At 45.1% G+C, this 21,504-nt stretch overlaps 1 protein-coding gene, 1 long non-coding RNA gene and 1 pseudogene across 3 annotated transcripts in view; 2 read left to right on the top strand and 1 right to left on the bottom strand.

The window, feature by feature from the left end:
* AKAP8 (A kinase (PRKA) anchor protein 8) overlaps window positions 1–12,034 on the top strand; it is a 16,870-nt gene extending 4,836 nt beyond the window's left edge. The window contains exons 5-14 of one of the 2 annotated variants that reach the window (XM_008576387.1): window positions 156–642; window positions 1,127–1,256; window positions 1,443–1,489; window positions 2,606–2,639; window positions 4,496–4,583; window positions 6,568–6,709; window positions 7,021–7,114; window positions 7,546–7,676; window positions 8,901–8,996; window positions 10,338–12,034. In XM_008576387.1, the coding sequence (XP_008574609.1) occupies window positions 156–642; window positions 1,127–1,256; window positions 1,443–1,489; window positions 2,606–2,639; window positions 4,496–4,583; window positions 6,568–6,709; window positions 7,021–7,114; window positions 7,546–7,676; window positions 8,901–8,996; window positions 10,338–10,772 (1,684 nt within the window). In that variant the 3' untranslated portion in view covers window positions 10,773–12,034. The remainder of the gene's footprint in view (window positions 1–155; window positions 643–1,126; window positions 1,257–1,442; window positions 1,490–2,605; window positions 2,640–4,495; window positions 4,584–6,567; window positions 6,710–7,020; window positions 7,115–7,545; window positions 7,677–8,900; window positions 8,997–10,337) is intronic. The other variant, XM_008576388.1, reaches the window with a different exon arrangement.
* A 1,413-nt stretch (window positions 12,035–13,447) lies between these two features.
* Window positions 13,448–14,258, top strand: LOC103593434 (annotated as a pseudogene).
* Window positions 14,259–19,303: 5,045 nt separating this feature from the next.
* LOC103593420 overlaps window positions 19,304–21,504 on the bottom strand; it is a 10,308-nt gene continuing 8,107 nt past the window's right edge. Inside the window, exon 2 of the long non-coding RNA XR_550753.1 lies at window positions 19,304–19,608. This is a non-coding gene — a long non-coding RNA (uncharacterized LOC103593420). The remainder of the gene's footprint in view (window positions 19,609–21,504) is intronic.

The raw sequence follows: 21,504 nt of genomic DNA, 5'->3' as shown, positions 1-21,504 counted from the left end.
GGGGGGGGTGGGGGGGGGGGGGGGGGGGGGGTGGGGGGGGGGGGGGGGGGGGGGGGGGGGCACTGAGGTTATACTGCAGGAGTGCAGAGGTGGGCAGCCAAGGTGGCCTGGGCAGGGCCCTCAGCCGCCCCTGAAGGGTTATGCTTCCTTTGCAGCTCCTTCCGCTTCCAGCAGTTTGAGTCCTATGACTCCAGGCCTTGCCTACCTGAACACAACCCCTACCGCTCCAGCTACAGCTATGACTATGACTTTGATCTTGGGTCCAACCGCAATGGCGGCTTTGGTGGGCAGTACAATGACTGCAGGGACCCGGCCCGTGAGCGGAGCTCCCTGGATGGTTTTGTGCGGGGCCGGAGCCAAGGCCGCTTCCAGGATCGGAGCAACCCCAGCACCTTTATACGCAGCGACCCCTTCTTGCCACCCCCGGTCTCCTCTGAGCCTCTGTCCACTCCCTGGAATGAGCTGAACTACATGGGTGGGCGGGGCCTGAGCGGCCCCTCCCCCAGCAGGCCACCACCTTCCGTCTTCCCCCAGTCCATGCATGCCCCTGACTATGGTGTGATGGGCATGCAGGGGGCAGGTGGCTATGACAACGCCATGCCTTATGGATGTGGCCGGTCACAGACCCGGATGCGGGACTGGGTAAGCCCTTACAAAGTTTCATCAGGCTACCTTTGCTTTTCTTTTTAGCAGTTTTACTTAGGTAGAATTTACATGCCTGAAGATCCACTCATTTTTAAGTGTATGACTTACAGAACTGTGCAGCTGTCACCACAATCTCATTTTAGAACATTTCCATCAACCCAAAAGAAACCCCATCTCTGGTAGCAGTCACTCCCTGTTTTCTCCCCAACCTACTGACAACCACTAATCTGGTTTCTATCTCTACAATTTGCCTATTCTGGACATTTCATACAAGTGGAATCATACACTTTATGGCTTTTGTGTCTGCCTGATTTCACTCAGCATAGTATTTTCTTTGAGATTCAACTACATTGTCTCTCTTTGCTTTTTGGAAAGACCTTGTCTATTTGTTCTCTGGTCTTACAACTTCCCCTTTCCTCATTTCTGTGGGGTGTCTTAACGGTCCAGGTAAGTGGTACATAGGATGTGCTTGTGTCCATAGCCCAGGAGGAGAGGGTTTGACCGCTTCGGACCAGACAGCATGGGCAGGAAGCGGAAGCTGTTTCAAATGTATGAGGAACCGGACGCCAAAGTGGCCCGGGCTGAGAGCGAAGGAGATTTTTCTGACAACGGTACGCCCTGGCCCTGTCCGTACAGTGGACACACAGGAACTTGAGGGTGGCGTGTTTCACCCACGTGCCCCCGACCCTCACGGTGGTCAGGACAGTCACTCTGGACAGTGATCTTGGGAGGGTGAAAACAGGAACTGGGGCCACCTGCCCAAAGGCTGGCTTTTCCTATTTTTTTGTGTCTGGCAGATGACGGAGCTGGTGACTTCCGGTCAGGAGATGAAGAATTCAGAGGTGTAAGTCCATCTTTATAGGTCGGTTTGTAGTGTGCAGTTTCTTCCTTTATCGTTCTCCCTCCCTAAGAGGCAGGAATAGCTGCCTTGGCAGACTCAGTTTTATCTCTAAGGGGATTTAGTACCCTGACTTGCTAGGTTTCTAAGAGTTTTCTGCCTGCAACAATCACTTTCTTCCTGATAAAGCCCCCAGCTGCTTCTGTGTACCCATAGTGATGGGGCTACCTGCCAGCATGGTGAGCGCAGCAGACTGAGGCTGGCAAGTAATACGCTGGAGGCTCATTTGCTGCCAGCTCTGTGCTGGGTGCTGCCGACCCATGTCTGCACCCTTCAATTCTCACATGAGTCACAGGAGAGCAACAGCTATGGCCAGTTCTCAGCCAGAATTGCAGCAAACACCCAGGGAGATTCTGATCCAGGTGGGGGGTGGGGCCTGGAGATCCCAGTGTGGGAAGGCTTCCTCTGATGGTCACGGAGGGCCAGATACAGCATATGTTTAGCTTTCCTGAGAGCCTCGCTTGCTGTTTGGCATGCCTAGGTCTTGGGTCTGGGCATCTCTGCAAATCTGCTGATTGCTAATTTAATCTTAGGCTCTCTGTCTAAGGATCAGCTCTTTTCACATATTCTGTTAGATGAATTGTTTTTATCTATATCTGGTTTGTTGAAACATTGGATAAATATATAAAGAAATGCTCAGGAAACTTGGTGAAGCCCATTTACAATAATGAACACTGGAACTAGCATCCCGTAGATTGGAGTTTGTTAACTTATGGTTGGTGGATGGTTTTCTTGGTGTTCCCATGTGTAGAATTGTGCAGATGTGCATTTGCCAGGGGGAAGGCAGTTCTGTAGCTTCAGAAAGCACTGAAAGAGGGTCAGCAACTTAAAAAAGTATCACAGAATTTGTGAAGGCAACTAGTAGTAGTAATAGGACACACTCATCCTCCATCCAAGGCCCTGAGGCTTGTCCTGACACCCTGTGACTTGTTTCCTGGTGGCTGGCACAATGACCTAGGTCTAGGGTGTGACCACCCACAAAGTGGTGGCTGGGAGCTGGGCTGGTTATGGAGAATTCTGGAAACAACACCTCACTGTCTGACTTTATGTGCTCTTTTTCAGGAGGATGAATTCTGCGACTCTGGGAGGCAGAGAGGTAGGCGTCAGCCAGTGTGCTTTGCAACTCTCTTGTGTCTGGCTGGCTGTCCTGCACTCACTTCCCAGCTTCCAGCAGGCTGGGCTTTTGAGCAAGCTGGGGGCCCACATGGAGGGGCTGTGGCTGCCAGGTGGGCCTCGGCTATGGCAGTCACCCAAAGTTTTGCTTCCAAGTAACCGGGGCAGCATTTGCTAGAAACGGGTCTGTCTTTCTCACTCGATGCAGGTGCAGAGAGAGGAGAAGCCAGTCTCTGGGTGTCTGCAACAGTTCATGGTGCTAGGGAAGGGAGAGTCTCAGAAACAAAAGAGAGAAGCCTCCATGGCCAATACGGGTCCCATACTATTCTCTCCTGGGTTTCGTTCCGTCCAGTTTTCTCAGTTGACAACCCAGGGCTGTTCTGTCAGCCTCTATGGTAGAGATTCTGGGGGCTGCAGCACACGTCGCTGTGTGCCTGAGAGTGTGAAACAGAGAGCCAACATCTGCGGGGGTTGGGAGCATAGGGGTGGGGCCTGTCAGGTGCACCCAGGCCCAGATTCTCAAGAAACAGTCATTGCTCAGGAGGTCTCATCAGTTCCAAAGCTAGAGACCTAAGAGTCCAAAGTAAGCAGCAAGGGCAGATCAAGGTTAGACCCCTTGGAGGGACATGGACAAGCAGCCTAAGATGTAATACCCTTGAGCTTGCCCAAAAGCCACTTGTTTTTTTCCCTGTTCCCATGAGTCTGTCCATAGCTGGTTACCCAGGGATTGCAGGCTGGCTCCTTCGTAGCTCTTCTGTAAATTTGGAAGGCGCTCTTGGCTTAGATGCTCCTTTCCTTCTGTTTTCTAGCTTAGCTGACCCTCTGAGGTCCTCCCAGCCCATGTATGAAGCATCCTTGTCCATAGTGTGGGACCACAGCGAGCACTAGCAGCTCAGGCAGTGGGGTAAATGCTAAAGCAAAGGTGACATGTTTATTGCGCGCAGGTCCTGCTACCTACCCGGGATGACTTTGCTATTAAACAGCAGTCATAGTGTCAGGCAGTGACCTCTTGCCAAAAATCCCACACGCCCTTTTGAGAGGCTTCTGAGCAGCGCACGCCGGTCTCCATCATCGTGGGACAGTCTCGGGACTGGCATCAGGGGTAGGGGTTACAGTTCAGATGCTTATCCAACCTTTTTCAGCGTCCAGCCCTGGCCCTGGGTCTCAGGGACTCAGCCTGGCCTCATGCTGGGATGCCCAGCCACACAGCTCTTCTAGGAGCTCCTGTGCTAGCCCCAGGGGATGGACGGGAGGACCAATTGGTCTCTTCCCATTTTTGTTTCTAGGATTGCTTCCCATGTAGCCCTGGGAAAGCCCTAGATTGATGGTTTTTGTGAGTGGAAGATAGAGGTCGGGCCAGCAAGGACTGTCAGACCTGCTGAGGCCCTAGTTCAGATGAGGCTGACAGGACAGTTGCCATGGCCCACCTAGAGGTGGGACGGAGGGTGGTGGAGAGGCTTGCTCCTTTTCCTGAGGCTTTCCAGCTGCTGCCTCTGTATCTGGGGAGACTCTCTTCTCTCTCAAGTGACATTGGGAGAAGATGATAGGGCGCTAGATTGGAAAAGCAGGATGGGAAAGACAGCAGGGGAAGAGGGCATGGTGCAAGTGGGATGGGCAGGCCACATCCCTGGCCAATCCCAGCCTTATCAGGGTAGAGGGGAGTGACTCCTGGGTTCTCACCAGAGGCCCATGTCCATCGGGAGCCTTTGATGGTGTGGTGGAGGCAGCAGCAGGCCCTGGGGGTGGCAGCCAAACTGAGCTGCAGCCCCCAACAAGGCCCTGGAGCCCAGCTCCTCTGCAGGCTCCTCAGAGCATCTCGAAGGGCCTCCTCTGTTACAGGAGAGAAGGACGACGAGGACGAAGAAATGAAGAAGAAAAGAGAAAAGCAAAGGAGGAGGGATAGGATGCGGGACCGGGCAGCAGACAGGTGAGGAGCAGGCAAGGTCGGGGGTCAGGGCGGACAGAGGCAAGGGGTGGACCAGAGCGCCCACTGAAGGTGGCTGCACCTGGGCCCTCACCTGTCCTTACTCCACAACGCAGGTTTGGTCTGACTCCCAAGTGTCTGTCAGGAAATCTTAAGTCAGTGGGAGACAAAATTTGAGAAATGATTTGGGAGTGCAGAAAAGACCAGTGAAGTAAGGTTTTTTTTGGAGGATCAGTGTCTGTCTCTTGCCTCTCTGGTTCCTCTGGAATCATGACACCGTGTGGCCCATCCATGCCCAGCAGGGGGCTCTCTTGCCCTCTAGCAGGCCTGAGGGGGTGTTCGTTGTTCCTTGGCATGTCTGGTGTCCCGTACAAGTGACCTTCATTTAGCAGAACTGCTGAAAGTGCTTCAGGTACCTTGTTCAAATCCAGACCACCCGTGGCATTAGATACAGCAAGTATATATGAGTACCATCAAGATTTTGTCTCAAAATAGAAAAAAAAAAAAAATGCCAATCCCAAAGGGTGTTGGCATGACCACACCATATATCTGCCTCTCCATGTTCAGTGATGAAGGGACTTCTAACTAGAAACTGAAACCACCAGTGGCCTTGTGAGTGCCTTGACTACATACAGCTACTTCACTATGAGTTGATGGGAAATCTTACACCTTAAGTTTCAAATGGGACAGTGATTTTCCTCTGCAAAGAAATGAATGCTGGGCTGGCCGGTTAGCTCACTTGGTTAAAGCATGGTGCTGATAACACTAAGGTCAAGGGTTGGGTACCCTTACCAGCCAACCTTATTTTTTAAAAGAGAAAGAAAGAAATGCCTAGCTGAATACCTAACAGTAAACAGTATAAGCTGGGAAGCCTGGAACCAAAATGCAGAACTGTTTCTTAAGTGGCACAGAAACTAACTGAAACCATGTTTTTAAACAGATAGATGATGGATAGTTCTATTTTCAGGCCACTTGGAAACTGGCATATTTCTTTTTTAAGGAATCTTTGGGTTTTTTAAATTTTTTAATTTTCTTGGCAGCTGGTCACTATGAGGATCCAAGTAAAGGGATCTTTAGACTCTGCACTTGTGACCAAGGATCTTGAAGGGACTTAGAGGATTTGTCAAAGGGAGGTGAAGATGTGGCAGGGAAACGTGAATTTCCCACAGCTTCCTGACAGCCCTGTGCAGGGGCCCGGGAGAGTTTCCTCTTTACTCCTCTATCAGGGGGTGTCTACCAAAGTGAAAGTGTCTTATGGTGCCTGTCAGAGATCAGAAGCCAGATGTCCTGAAGCCAGCAGAGCTCCGAGTAGGCAGAGGAGGAATTCTGAGTGCCACAAGGCCTGCACCCTCATCCTAGAAGGGCTGGAGCCTTGAGGGTAGACCCAGGGAAGGAGTACCTCACTGGGAGGGACTGGGGGCTGCAGGCTGCTCTCCCCTCACTGCACAGCCTGACTGCATTTGGTAAGACTTTGAAAGCACATGGCAAAGAAACCTCACTTTTTATCGGGGAGGTCAGACATGCCGTGAAATCCCGTGGGAGAACTGATCTTGGGTTTTGGGAGTTTTGAATTATGCGAGGTCTTCAGGAGTTTTTCCCTCACATAAAATGAGGTTGCTGTGTGTCTGCCCAGTGGCTGCAGAGAGAGACTCATCTGAGAAGCTCTGGAGTTAGATACTGGGCCCCCAGAGCAGTTGGCCAGAGCTTAGGGAGTCACAATTCTGAGAAGTCACCACATGGGGGGGTTCTCTTAGGGGCCTTTGGGCCAGAGAGACGGTGTGACAATAAGTTGCTTTGTGAATCATTTTCTTGAGATACTTGCAAGATACTTGCAAGGCTGTATCCCATTCTTCAGGCCAGGAAGTTTCGGGAACTGCTACTCTGAGAAGTCTTGGTTCAGAAATTGCCTTCCCATTTCCCTTTCATTTCTACCCAGAGATGAGCTGGTGATCCCTGCCTCACTGCTCTTCTTGCTGCCCTTTTCCAGGATTCAGTTTGCATGTTCTGTGTGCAAGTTCCGTAGCTTTGAAGATGAAGAAATCCAGAAGCATCTGCAAAGCAAATTTCACAAAGACACGCTGCAGTTTATAAGTACCAAACTGCCTGATAAGACGGTGGAGTTCCTCCAGGTAATGGATATTTGGCCTCCACTGTGGTGTTTGCCGATGATCCTGCAGGTGTCGGATCCCTTGCAGAGAAAAGGCATAGGGAAGGGAGATAAGAGGTCTCAACTTGGTCAAGGTTTCTTTTCCCAGAATAAAACAGCTGTATGGGTCCCTGAGTCACACAGAGATAGCCAGCCGGGGAGCTCCAGTCTTGGTGGTTCCCACCAGTTCTGCCCATGCAGCTGCTCTCATAGCCACCGTCTATGCTCAGTGTGGTTGAGAAATGTCCACACGTGATGGCCTCTTACTTCATTTTGTGCTGTCTCCCACTCTAGGAATACATTGTAAACAGGAATAAGAAAATTGAGAAGCGGCGTCATGAGTTGACAGAGAAGGAAAGCACGAAACCAAAACCAGATCCTTTCAAAGGTGAGTTTTGGTTTTAGGGCACGTGGCCTTCTGGGTGGGAGTAAGTAAAGCATGGGATGTGATCTTTAAAACTCAGTGCAAAGCCAGCGAAGGGCTGTGAGAATGTGCTATCAGGGCCAGTGGGAGGAGCACATGACAGTGGAAAGAAGCCCTCGAGTGTGCATCCTGATGGGGACCGCAGGTCCTGAGGCCTATCAAGAGTGTTGTTAAGCACTATGAAGAGAAAGGACCCGAAGGAGGGGGAGAGTTGAAGTGTAAGATTCCCAGGTGTGGAGGCTGGCTGTCCTGACCCACGTTCCTGCAGGAGGGCAGACTGCATTTGTCTCAAATTCTGTCCCAACTGAATCCTTAGAGAGTGCTGCAGGGAGATAGTGTGGGCCTTGTTGGGGAGTTGGAGGACAGCATCATTCTATTGCTGTCCTTTATCCCAGGGATTGGCCAGGAACACTTCTTCAAGAAGATCGAGGCCGCTCACTGCCTGGCCTGTGACATGCTGATCCCTGCACAGCACCATCTCCTCCAGCGGCATCTGCACTCTGTGGACCACAATCACAACCGCCGGGTGAGTCCCCGCCTGACATGTGGGTGGGGGCCTGGGATGAGGTTTCCCAGGCTGCCGACCTTCTGTGCCTTACCTGGAATGCTAACATCTTTAGGGGCCCTTGCTGTATTTCATCAAGTATGTCACTCTGTTGATAAGATTCATCTCAATTTCTATTAAATGTGAGAAAACACATTGCTTAGAATTGGTTAGATCCAGTAGCTGCAATTCTCCTGATTTGAGAATGTTTTCTGTAATCACACAGGTAAATTCCCCAGTTGCTGAGAAACTGATCTGTAAGCTGAGGCTAAGGGCCTTTCAGAGCAGAGACCTGGGGGACCTGGATTTCAGTACCTGTTTGGTTCTTACTAGCTGATGGGGCCTGAGGCTAAATGTCTGGCCCAGGGGTAAACAAATTTTTTTGTAGAGAGTCAGATCATATTTTCGGCTTTGTAGGCTCTAGGTTTTCTGTCCAGTGATACAGACAGTAAGGAATATGTGCGGCTTGCTGACCCCCCTGGTTTAGCATCTCTGTCCTTAGGTTACCCTGCTATTAAATGGAGTATCAGTAGCTACTTGCCCCTGTCACAGCACTGTTGAAGATCAGTGAAAAAGCACTGTAGAAACAAGAGATTGTTGGGTGAACATGTCAAGTTCTAAACAGTCAAATTGTTGGTTCATTCATACATCTGCCATTGAACTTACTTCTTATGAAGTCAGTATAACCTGAGAAAATGAAAAAGGAAGAAGCCTACTCTATTTCCGTACTTAGTCCCCATAGCTTCTAACCTGCAAATGCTTTTGTTTCATCCTGGCTCCTGTATGTGGTGTGTGGACACCAGTGGTGTCTTTTAAAGTTGTCAAGCTTCTCCACATTGTCTCACCATCTTAGTTCCAAAGTCTCTGTGGTGCCTTCCTTCTCTTCATTTTGGAGCCTGGCATTTTGGGATTTGTCTCTGCGTAGGGCTGACCTCAGGACAGCTGCATAGCCTGGCTAGTTCTCTGGCTCTTCTGTACCATTTTTTTTTTTTTTTGTCTTTTTTTCGTGACCGGTAAGGGGATCACAACCCTTGATGTGGTGTCACCAGCACCGCGCTCAGCCAGTGAGTGCACCAGCCAGTCCTATACAGGATCCGAACCCGTGGCGGGAGCGTCGCTGCGCTCCCAGCGCTGCACTCTCCCGAGTGCGCCACGGGGCCGGCCCTTCTGTACCATTTTTAATAGCCCACATTGGTTCCTTTGCAGTTGGCTGCTGAACAGTTCAAGAAAACAAGTCTCCATGTGGCTAAGAGTGTTTTGAACAACAGACATATAGTGAAGATGCTGGAAAAATATCTCAAGGTTTGTGCTTAGGATTCCAATGAACAGGAAAAAGAAAAGCTTTTGAAATGACAGATGAACTACGAGTGTGGAATTGTATCCAGTATTTAGTGTGTCTGAGTCTTTTGAAGAATTGAGGGACGTTGGCATGATCAGTCTTGGGAGTATGACAACTAGGGTTTGCTGTGACTCAGTGCTTGCCTGTGGCCTCTGGGGATGTGATGCTTGATGCTTCTTGGTTAATCAGTGTGCAGTGGTGTTGAGAAACCCTGATTTTCTAGCCATAAAAGATTGAGCAAATGACGGTGAGGTCCTTGTTTAAAAAAAATAAGATTATATTTGTTCAGGAAAGAAGCTAAAAAGTTTTTTTGTTGGCACAGCCAACTGACAGATTGAGGGTGGCGTGGGAAGAAGAGCCAGAGGTGCCACAGCCATTCTTAGCCTTCGTGATGGGTACAGAGTGACAAAAAGTCCGAAAGTGGGTGCTCATGGAGAGAAGTCTGGTTGGAAAAGCCCCCCATTTCCTCTGTGGGAGCCCGTTTCTCTCATCCTGTGACCTCACCATTTGGGGCTCGTAGCTAAGCTCCAGCCCATAGTCAAATTTTAGGACGTTTTTCCTCAGTTATTAAGTGCTTTGATATTTGGTAGTTCATTTCCGCTATTAAGGGCACAAATTCTAAGTAACCAATGTAAGAAACATGGCTGATCAGTGTTTTACCTTTGTGGCTTAAACAAGTTAAAAGTTTATAGACTCAAGCTTATAAGTACCATATTTTAAAAGATTTTCTGATCTGGTAGTGATAATATTTAATTTGCTTTTTCTAGACTAGAGACAGTATATTCTCATGAAAAGTTTGGCTTCTGAGGGAGTCAGACTTGGGTTTCAGTCTTCACTCTGATGTTTAATAGCTCTGTGACCTCAGGCAAGTGAAAAATGGGGATAACCCTTAGATAAGGGCAATGAGCGTAAACAAAACTAAGATAGTGTTAACTTCCAGTTAAGTGTGTTTTTGTTTTTGTTTTGTTTTAAATCACACTAAGAAATCCTAGGTCTTTTTGACCTTTTCCTCATGGTTATTATGCTTGAATAAAAAGTGTCTTTTCTGAATCTGTAGGATTAACTCATAGTTTAAATAAGTGTCTCTTGTGGACTCTGCCAGTCATAAAAACACAAACTCCCAGCAACGTGGGCCTCCTTCAAGCTTTCCTTTGGACAATTCTTGGGCTGGCAGGTTAGCTTAGTGGATTAGAGTGTGGTGTTGTAACACCAAAGTAAAGGGTTTTGGTCCCCAAAGTGGCCCTCCATCACACACACAAAAAAATTGCTTGCACTGTACTGACCTCTGCTTCCTTTTTGGCCAGGGTGAGGACCCTTTCACCAATGAAACTGTTGATCCAGAAATGGAAGGTGATGACAATTTAGAAGGTGAGGATAAGGAGGAGACACCTGAGGAAGTGGCTGCAGAAGTCTTAGCCAAGGTGATCACAGCAGCGGTGAGGGCAGTCGATGGGGAAGCAGTGCCCGCTGGAGAGGGCGACAGAGTGCCGGCGCAAGGGGAAGGCCCTGTGGCTGTGGCGGAGGCCGGTAGTGATCCCCATACCAAACAGCCACCAGAAGAGGAGATGCCCTGTGGAACAGCATCTGATAAAGGGGATACCGAGGCCAGAAATGAGGTGGAGACACTGGCAGCAGAGGCAGAAAGCCCCATAGCCGTAGCTGCCCCTTCCCCAGCTGCCCCAGAGGCCAAAGTTGAACAGACGGGTGAAGAGTCCAAAGATGATAGCCCCATGGAATGATCCTCGCTTCCCTGTTCCAGGGACATGCTGCGTAATCCACTGCTCTTTCTTCTTTGGTTTGTAAGCAGTACTAGGGTATGTGTTCCTGGAATGTACTCTAAACTAGTTTAGGTGAAGAGGCTTGGCCATTTTCTTCTGAGCAGTGCACCTCATGGGCTTGACATACACAGGTGCGTGGCCTCCCATCTTGGCTTGAAGGCTGCAGGAGTTGTACATTCCCCCATGACTGTAACATCTCTCTTCACACTGCAGTTGGAATAATAAGAGTTGGGTGATTGGATCTTGATGATACTTTGCTTGTTAAATACAGCCTCTGGCTGAATAGATCTTTCTTTTAATTTCTATTTTTGGTTAGGAGCAGCTCAACACTAGGAATATATCTTGCTTTGTAAAGGATTTTTAAATTTATTTTTTAGTTTTAAGCATTTGCTTTGCCTTCTGTTTTTGTCCTCTGCTTTGTAGCACACTGTATGGTGTGTGATACTCACAAGATGTGGTAGCATCTTGTAACCAATATGACACTGGTTATTCACATCAGTGAACTCTCTCAAATCTGACAAACCTGTGTCACTGGAGGCATGTCCACTTTGACCCTCAAGAACGAGGAAACATGGCCTAGGACATTGTTTCCCAATCTTCAGTCCTTGGTGAATCACTTTATGATATTTTACCTCATTTGTATTCCACTTCCACATTACTTCAGGTTTGTTTTTTGTTTTTGTTTTTTTATTCTTTAAATTGGCTTATTCCTACTTAATGTATTTAAAAAGAACATTTGATGTTGCTCCCATAGAAGGAAAGCAAATACAAATTGCCATAGATAGAAGCTATCTGTGAAAAGTAAATATAATTAAATAAACATGTTTCATCTTAGATAAACACTGTTCCTTTGGAGGTGTCTGATCTGTGAGAAGGGAGGCTAGCATGTGTTAAAGAGTAGCACCCAACAGTTACACTCTCATACAGGCAGAATTGGAAGGTCCTTCCCTTTTAAAATAATATTGTTGTCTTTTTCCCTATAAACCTTTTAGCCGTATACATCTCACATTTTGGGAAACGTTGGCCAGTGGGAAATTATTAGAAAAGAGGAAATTATTAAAATATTTGATGAGCATCAACTGTATACCAGGTGCTAATTCATGATAAAAATTCTAAAATACGGACACTGCTCTCAAGGAGCCTTACTGGAAATGCAAGATGAATATTTATGAGAGTCAATATTAGAACTAAAAATTGAAATAAACTGCTTGGTAGGCAAGAAATTGGTGCCTTTGAATCATTTCTGATCCTCATTCCTGAGTGCTGTGTATGTGTGGCTTAATCGCAGGTTGAGCGGGCCTTTTGGGGGGGGGATCAAGGGGCCGATATCCAGAACTGAACCCTTGACCTTGGTGTTACAAGGCTGTGTTCTAACCAATTGAGCCAACCAGCCAGTCACTGTATGCCTGTTGAAGCCTGTTCTCTCAAGGCAAAAGCATTGGTAGCTTTGAACATCAGTATGTGAAAGGTGACAGGACTGCACAACTGCTTTGTTTTTTTTTTGTAAAAATAATTCGAGGCCTGTCATTAGATCTCTCTAATTTTCAGTGGGGCTCTTTCACCCTCGACCCAGTGTGACACTACGTGAATCATTCTATCCCTACACTCGGGTTTAAACGAGGCCCTCATTGCCCAGGATGGCGAGTAACTTTGGATTGCACGAATAGGATGCCCTTATGTTTCCTGAAATGACAGGAGTAAATTTCAAACTTCCTCATTTAACGGAGAGAACTAATATTTAGCTTCCCTATTTGCAGAGGAGAAACCTGGGGGGAGTTGAAGTAATTTTCAGGGTCACACTTCAGAGACGTGGGGATACCTAAATTAATACACAAGTCTGAGACACCAGTGGCCATGAACTTTCCATAGAGCACCTTTATTAAAACCCAACTTTAAGAATTATGGGAAAACTTACTCTTTTTTATGAAATAATGCATTGCCCGATTCTAGAATTGTAATAAAGCCAACTTAGATCTTAAGAAAAAAAAAGGAATTTGATGATTTCTTGTATTCCTAAGCAAAAGATCATAGGAATGGCAGTCTGATTTCAACTCTAGGTTAGTCATATCACAGACCTGTGTGACTTTGTGGGATTTTTTAATGAGACTAGTACAGCTGCTAAAGGAAAAACAAAGATGATTTAATGACTCATGTTTAATTCCAAAGTCGAAAAAAAAATATAATGAACAAACTTCATTCAAGTACACATAATCGTTAGTATTACTAAGTCCTCTGCAGTTTGATTTTGGTTCCTAAAGAGATAATTTTCATTGCTTGATGACCCAGCTAGAGTGGTCCTTGCTCACTAAAAGTGTGGCCAGTGGTAATTAGAGTAGCACAGTAGGGCCGGCCCATGGCTCACTCGGGAGAGTGTGGTGCTGATAACACCAAGGCCATGGGTTCGGATCCCTATATAGGGATGGCCGGTTAGCTCCCTTGGGAGAGCATGGTGCTGACAACACCAAGTCAAGGGTTAAGATCCCCTTGCCCGTCATCTTTTAAAAAAAAAAAAAAAGAAAAAAGAATAGCACAGTAAACAGCCACTGCAGTACATTGAGCTCCATAGAGGCAGTACCAGGGCAAGTGAGAACGGACAGTCATTGGGCAGCTCTGCCTCCCCAAGGCAAAATAACTAAATATGGGTAAAGGGGAAAGACTGTAAGAAGCCAAGAGGCAAAATGTATGCATTCTTTATGCAAACTTGCCTGGAGGAGCACAGAAAGAAGCACCCAGACGCTTCAGTCCATTTCTTAGAGTTTTAAGAAATGCTCCGAGAAGGGGAAGACCATGTTTGCTAAACAAAGGAGAATGTGAAGTCATGGCAAAGGTGTTGAAGGCATGTTAGGGAAGAGAAATGAAAACCTATATCTCTCCTAAAGGAGAAACAAAAAGAAGTATAAGAGGGGCTGGCGATTTAACTCACTTGGTCAGAGCACAGTGTTGTAACACCAAGGTCAAGGGTTCAGATCCCCATACCAGCCGGCTGCCAGAAAAAAAATTTCAAAGATTCTGATGCACCCAACAAGGCTTCTTTCAGCCTTTTTTGGTTCTGTTCTGAGTATCACCCCAAAATCAAAGGAGAATATCCCAGCTTTTTCATTGGTGATTTTGCAAAGAGACTGGGAGGGATGTGGAACAACACTGCTACAGATGCCAAACAGCCCCACAAAAAGGCTGCTAAGCTGAAGGAAAAATACAAAAGGATATTGCCGCATACCAAGCTAAAGGAAAGCCCAATGCAGCAAAAAAGGGAGTTGTCAAGACTGAAAAAAGCAAGAAAGAGATGGAAAAGGAGGAAGATGACGACGACGAATGGTTCTAGCACAGTTTTTCTCCTTTTCCATATAAAGCATTTCACCACAGTTTTTTCATCTTCGGTTGTCTCCAATGCAGTTTATAGGAAATAATTGTTCTGTTAACTGAATACCACTCTGTAGCTGAAAAAAACAAAACAAAACGTGGAGCTGTTTTGTTGACATTCTGGATGCTTCTAATAGAATTTTCTTTTCTTTTCTTTTCTTTTTTTTTTAAAAAAGATGACCGTAAGGGGATCTTAACCCTTGACTGGCGTTGTCAGCACCACGCTCACCCAGTGAGCTAACCGGCCATCCCTCTATGGGATCCGAACCCGTGGCCTTGGTGTTATCAGCATTGCACTCTCCCGAGTGAGCCACGGGCCGGCCCTAGAATTTTCTTAGAGAAAAAAATAGGGCTCCTGGTTAGTTCAGTTGGTTAGAGTGTGGTGTTATAACACCAAGATCAAGGATTTAGATCCCCATACAGGCCAGCTGCCAAAAAAAAAAAAAAAAATAGATTAACAGTAGAGTTCTAGGAGAGCCTTTCAGCATCTTTTTTACAGTAGCCTCCTGGAGGGCTCAATAAAAACATTAAGCATGGTGGGCCGGCCTGGTGGCGCACTGGTACAGTGCACCGCTTGGGAGCGCGGCGGCGCTCCTACCGAGGGTTCGGATCCCACATACAGACCGGCGCTCACTGGCTGAGCGAGGTGCGGGCGCAACACCGAGGGTTGCGATCCCGTTGCCGGTCCCAGCCCAGTATGGGCGCGACACTGAGGGTTGTGATCCGTTGCCGGTCACGAAAAAAGACAAAAAGGAAAAAAAAAAAGAAATGATTAGAACTCAGTTTGGGGAACAATATGGTGGGGTAGGGAGCAATCTATTCACCCTCAGAGTAAACGAGGTAACAAGATTTAAAGCACTTAGCACTACTGAAAAAGTGGCTTTCAACCTTTTTTTTTTTTTTTTTTAAGCTAAAATCCACATAACAAAACATGAACCATTTTGAAGAGAACAATTCAGCAGCATTTGGCGCATTAACATTGTTGTGGAACCATCCACCTATATCTAACTCCAAGACATTTTCCCTATAAGAAAAGGAAACCCCTTACATAAGAGCAGTCACTTCCTATTTTCCTCCCCTCAGCCCCTGACAACCACGAATCTGTCTCTGGATTATCGATTCTGGATATAGTCTGTCATGCAGCATAGTGTTTTTTGAGGTTCCTTCATATGGTAGCATGTATCAGAACATTTCTTTTTATGGCTGGATAATATTCCATTGTATGTATATACTACATTTTGTTTATCCACTCATCTGATTGATGAGGGTTGTTTCTACCTCTGAACTGTTGTGAATAGTGTTGCTAGGAACATTCATGAACAAGTATTTTTTTTCTTTAAAGATGACCGGTAAGGGGATCTTAACCCTTGACTTGGTGTTGTCAGCACCACGCTCAGCCAGTGTGCGAACCGGCCATCCCTATATGGGATCCGAACCCGGGGCCTTGGTGTTATCAGCACCGCACTCTCCCGAGTGAGCCACGGGCCGGCCCATGAACAAGTATTTGTTTGAATACTTGTTTTCGATTCTTTTGGGTATATACCTAGGAATGGAATTTCTGGATCATATGGTAATTCTGTGTTTAATTTTTTGAGGAACCACCAAACTTTTCCACAGCAGCTGCACCATTTTATGTTCTCAGCAATGTAAGAGGGTTCCAATTTCTCCCCATTCTTACCAACACTTATTTTTCATTTTTTTTTTTTTGACTCTTGATGCCTCAGTGGGTGCAAAGTGATCACATTTGCCTAATGACTAATGATGTTGAGCATCTCTTTATGTGGTCATAGGCCGTTTTTATATTTTTGTATATCTACTCAAGTTCTTTGCCCATTTTTAGATTGGATTGTCTTTTTGTAAGCTGTAGTTTTTTATATTCATATATCTTGGATACTAGACATTTATCAGATATATGATTTGCAAATATTTTCTCCCATTCTGTAGGTTATCTTTTCACTCCCTCGATAGTGAAAAAAAATTTTTGATGTGCAAATTTTTAAATTTTGATCAAGCTCAGTTAATTTTTCCTTTTGTTACATGTGCTTTTGGTGTCATATCGAAGAAACCATTGTCAAATAAATCCAAGGTCATGAAGTTTTACCTTGGTGTTTTCTTCAGAGTTTTACAGTCATAGCTCTTATATTAAAATGGTCTGTAATCCATCTTAATTTTTGTATATGGTGTGAAATAAAAGTCCAACTTTATTCTACTTGATGTGGCTTATTGTCCCAACATTATTTGTTGAAAAGACTATTCCTACCCCATTGAATGGTCGTGGCACCCTTGTGAGAAGTCAGTTGACCATAGCTATGTGGGTTTATTTTCAGACTCTCAGTTCTATTCCATTATTTATATACCTATCTTTATTCCAGTACCACACTGTAGCTTTGTAGTAAGATTTGAAATCAGGAAGTAAGTCCTCCAACTTTGTTCCTCTTTTTAAAGATTGTTTTGGTTATTCTGTGTCCCTTGAGTTTCCATATGAATTTTGGGGTCAGCTTGCCCATTTTCTACATAGAAGCCAGCTGGTATTGATAGAAATATCTGATGTAGAGTCTATGTATCAATTTGGAGAATGTTGCCATCTTTACAATATCAAGTCTTCCAATTTATGAAGGCAGATATCTTTCCATTTATTTAGGTCATCTTTAATTTCCTTAAGCAGTGTTTTGTAGTTTTTAGTGTATAACTTTTGTACTTTTTTGTTAAATTTATTTGTAGGTATTTTATTCTTTTGATGCTATTGTAAAAAATGTAATTGTTTTGTTAATTTCGCTTTTTGGATGTTCATTGCTAGCATATAGAAATACAACGGATTTTTGTGTATTGATCTTGTATCCTGCAATTTTGTTTTTATTAGCTTTAATGGTTTTTCTTTTTTTTTCTTTTCTTTTGTGGATTCTTTAGGATTTCTTATCTATAAGATCATGTCATTTGTCAGTAGAGATAGTTTTACTTTTTTCCAATCTGGATGCTTTTTATATCTTTTTCTTGCCTGATTGCTTTGGCTAGAATTTCTAGTACTATGTTGGCATCCTTGTAACTTTTTTTTTTTTTTGGTGGCTGGCTGGTAAGGGGATACAAACCCTTGTTATTTGCACCATGCTCTAACCAACAGAGCTAACTGGACAGCCCTCTTTTAAACATTTATTTGGGCCGGCCCGGTGGCGCACTGGATGGTGCACCGCTTGGGAAGCGCGGCGGCGCGCGCCACCCGAGGGTTCGGATCCCACATACAGACCGGCTCCCGCTCACTGGCTGAGCGAGGCGCGGGAGCAATACCGAGGTTTGCAATCCCGTTGCCGGTCCCTGGTCCGGTACGGGGGCAACACTGAGGGTTGCAATCCGTTGCCGGACACGGAAAAAAGACAAAAAAAAAAAAAAAAACACATTTATTTAGATCCTCAGTAATCTTTCTCCTGACTGTGAATTCCATTAAGTTGATGTGGAAGACCATTTGTTCCTGCAAATACTATAATTCCAGTCAACTCATTTAAGCTAGATGCTTTGAATAAAGAACATAAAGTGTATAACATCTTCTTTGGGGTCTAAGTTTATGAGTCACAGGTGAACAAATTGGGTATGTTAGTGTGTGCAGGGCTTAGACGTTGTGGTACACACATTGTCATCTCTTGGCTCAGTAACTTGCCCATCCATAGCTACCTACTCAAGAAAAATCCTGAACCTGTCCTATGGGAAATGCCTGGGGATTTTAGCTTCTCAGATGCCTACAAAGATTTGGGAACATTTCTCTAATACACAGTTCAGAAATGCATGCTAATTTGCCTTATTTGCTGCCAGGAAATTGCCTTTGAAAGAAATGCTATGTACTTCCTGTCATCTTTAGAGCTAACCATGGGCCAATGACCAACTTCAGGGTAAGAGAATGTGTGAATATGAGAATTCTCAACTACAGTTGTCCCCAAAAGGAAAGCTGTATGCTCCTTAAAGAAACATAAGTCCCTAATTCCTCCCCATTGGAGGACAATGGCAATGACAATAATGATCATTTCAAATAAACTAAGACCACAACAGTTCTTTTTTTTTTTTTTTAAAGGTGACTGGTAAGGGGATCTCAACCCTTGGCTTGGTGTTGTCAGCACCACGCTCAGCCAGTGAGCGAACCGGCCATCCCTATAATAGGGATCTGAACCCATGGCCTTGGTGTTATCAGCACCGCACTCTACCGAGTGAGCCACGGGCCAGCCCTTAGACCACAACAGCTCTCCCCAGTGTTTGAAGTACAGAGGGGAGGATTGGTTCCAAGATCACCATGGATACCAAAATCACAAATGCTTAAGTCCTTTATATAAAATTGCATAGTGGGCCGGCCTGTGGTTCACTCGGGAGAGGGTGGTGCTGATAACATCAAGGCCCCGGGTTCGGATCCCATATAGGGATGGCCGGTTAGCTCACTGGGTGAGCGTGGTGCTGACAACACAAGTCAAGGGTTAAGGTCCCCTTACTGGTCATCTTTTAAAAAATAAATAAATAAAATTGCATGGTATTTGCATATAACTTATGTACATCTGGGGCTGGCCAGTTAGCTGAGTTGTTTAGAGCATAGCCTTATAACACCAAGGTCACGGGTTCTGATCCTCTTATTGGGCAGCTGCCAAAAAAGTAAAAACAACCTATGCACATCCTCCCATGTACAGTACTTTAAATCATCTCTAGATTACTTATAATACCTATTACAATGTAAATAGTTGTTATACTGTATTGTTTTTTATTTGTATTATTTATTTTTTTTTTTTCTCCCTGAATATTTTCAATTTGTGGTTGGTTGAATCTGCAGATGCAGAACCACAGATATGGGGAACTGACTGTACAGTTTGTCTAGCTCAACAACGGCAAAGCCAGAGGAAGCTAAAATGAGAAGGAAAAATTTGCTTGTCACTGTTCTTCAACTCCACTAAGGCTGAAATATGTCTTCAGTAGGGAAAGGGGCTACTTGGTCCCAGGATGTAAGTTGTTAGTTTTGTATTGCTGTTTAACAAACTGTTCCAAAAGTCAGTGGCTAGGGCTAGCCAGTTAGCTCAGTTGGTTAGAGAATGATATTAAAACACCATGGTCAAGGGTCTAGATCCCCATACTGGCCAGCAACCAAAAAACAAAAACAAAACCCAAAGTTAGTGGCTTAAAATAACACACATTTATTATATCATAATTTCTGTGAGTAAAGAATCCAGGTGCAGTTTAGCTGGGTCCTTAGTTCAAATTACAAGGCTGCAATCACAGTGTTGGTCGAGGCTGTGGTCTCATCCAAAGGCTCAGCGTGAAACGACTGCTCATGTGGCTGTTGGCAGAGCTAAGTTCCTTGCACCTGTTGGACAGAGGGCTTCAGGTCCTTGCTGGCTGTTAGCAAGAGTCACCCACAATTCTTTGCCACGTGGGCCTCTCCTATGTGACAGCTTAATTCATCAAGACATGCAAGCTGAGAAGACAAAAGAGTCCAGCTAGATGCATGTCTTTTGTAGTCTAATCATGAAAGCAACATCTCATCGCTTTTGCCATTTTCTGTTCACAAGAAGCAAATGACTACGTGTAGCCCACGCTCAAGAGGAGATCACACAGGGTGTGAATACCAGGAGGTAGGGATCACTGGGAGCCACCCTTGAAAGCTGCCTACCATACAATACTTGCATAAATCTAGACATATGTGCCCTTCTTATAAACATGTTAGACCCCAAGAGCTTGCTTCGTCAGCTCATTTGTCTAGAAAGATGAAAGGGACAGAAGAGACTTAAGGCTTCAGTCCTGATATGAACTTACACCAGTGGAGGTGTGGGGTTTATTCCTACAAAACTTTATGTATCAGGCCTACTCATGGGTTCCTTGCTGAAATGTTAGCAGGCATCTTTCCCCAAAATAGGCTGGTTTTGACTACAGTGAAAATCTGCCAAGGCAAGAAATGCTTCTCTGTTCAGCAAATACCACAATTTTTTAGCAGCCAAAGCAAGTAGCTACACTTACTGAATCAACCATCCACCAAAAAATAATAACAATAAAATAAAAAATAATAAAGCAGCCTCATTTTGCCCATTACCACTCATTCTGATGCTGTGAAGATCCCACAAGGCCTTGAACCTATGGGACCACCAGTGGTTTGTGACCAAAATTTTATCAGCAGTGTTTTTCACCATTCTGTTTCTAAGCTTTCAAATCGCCAGCCTTAAACTAGAAAATGTCTTGAAATGCTGCTCATTTCCTGTCCATACAAGCAGTCTTCGAAAAGTTTGTGAAGAGGGGGACTGCTGCCTGGTTAGCTCCATTGGTTGGAGCACAGCCTTATCACACCAAGGTCAAGGGTTTGGATCCCCCATAACTGGCCAGCCACCAAAAAAAAAAAGTTCATGGAAAGATTTGTACCTTTTTTTTTTTTTGGCAGCTGGCTATTCCTGGGATCAGAACCCTTGACCTTGGTGTTGTAACACTGTGCTCTAACCAACTGAGCTAACCGGCCAGCCCTTGTATTATCGTTTAATTGTTTTTCCACGAACGTGTTGAAGTACCCTCATACATCCAAAAGTATGTCCATTTCAACTTTTCCTATTCTCTTCTCTTGCACTTTCCCTCATATGATTCATTCCTTTTTATCCTTTAAAAATTCTTGAAATGTCACACAACAAATATGCATAAGACATTGGTACAGTAGAATGAATAACTACAAAGCTGATGCACAGTCGAGAAAACACAGGAGCCGGCTGGTTTCTCAGTTGGTTAGAGCACAGTGCTGATAACATCAAGGTCAAGGGCTCAGATTCCAGGACCAGCCAGCCAGCAAAAAAAAACCCGACAAAAAACCACAAAAAACATTTGTCGAATGCATGCATGAATGAATTTTTTTTTTTAATAAACTTCTCATTCTTTTTAAAAATTTTATCAATTTCATTTATTTATTTGGTGGCTGGCACAGGGATCCGAACCCATGACCTTGGTGTTACAAGGTTCTGCTGTAACCAACTGAGCTAACCGACCAGCCCCGGCAAATATTATTTTCTAAAAAAGAAAGAGGGGCTGACTGGTTGGCTCACTTGGTTAGAGCACAGCCTTGTAACACCAAGGTCATGGGTTCAGATCCCTGTACTGGCCAGCTGCCAAAAAACCCAAAATACTTTTCAGTCATGCAAGATGAAAAAGTTCTAGAGATCTGCTGTACAACATTATGCTTCTAAGGAACAATACTGTAGTGTACACTTGAAAATCTGCTACAAGAGTAGGTTTCAAGTTATGTGTTTTTTACCACAATTAAAAAAAAAAAAGAAACAATTAACAGAGTTAAAAGACAACCAACAGAGTGGAAGAAAATATTTGCAAAATATACATCTGA

This window comes from Galeopterus variegatus, unplaced genomic scaffold (genome assembly GCF_000696425.1).
Source record: "Galeopterus variegatus unplaced genomic scaffold, G_variegatus-3.0.2 Scaffold1344, whole genome shotgun sequence".
Lineage (NCBI taxonomy): Eukaryota > Metazoa > Chordata > Mammalia > Dermoptera > Cynocephalidae > Galeopterus > Galeopterus variegatus.
The sequence above is the reverse complement of the archived record's forward strand: the minus strand, read 5'-3'. Positions and strand labels throughout refer to the sequence as shown.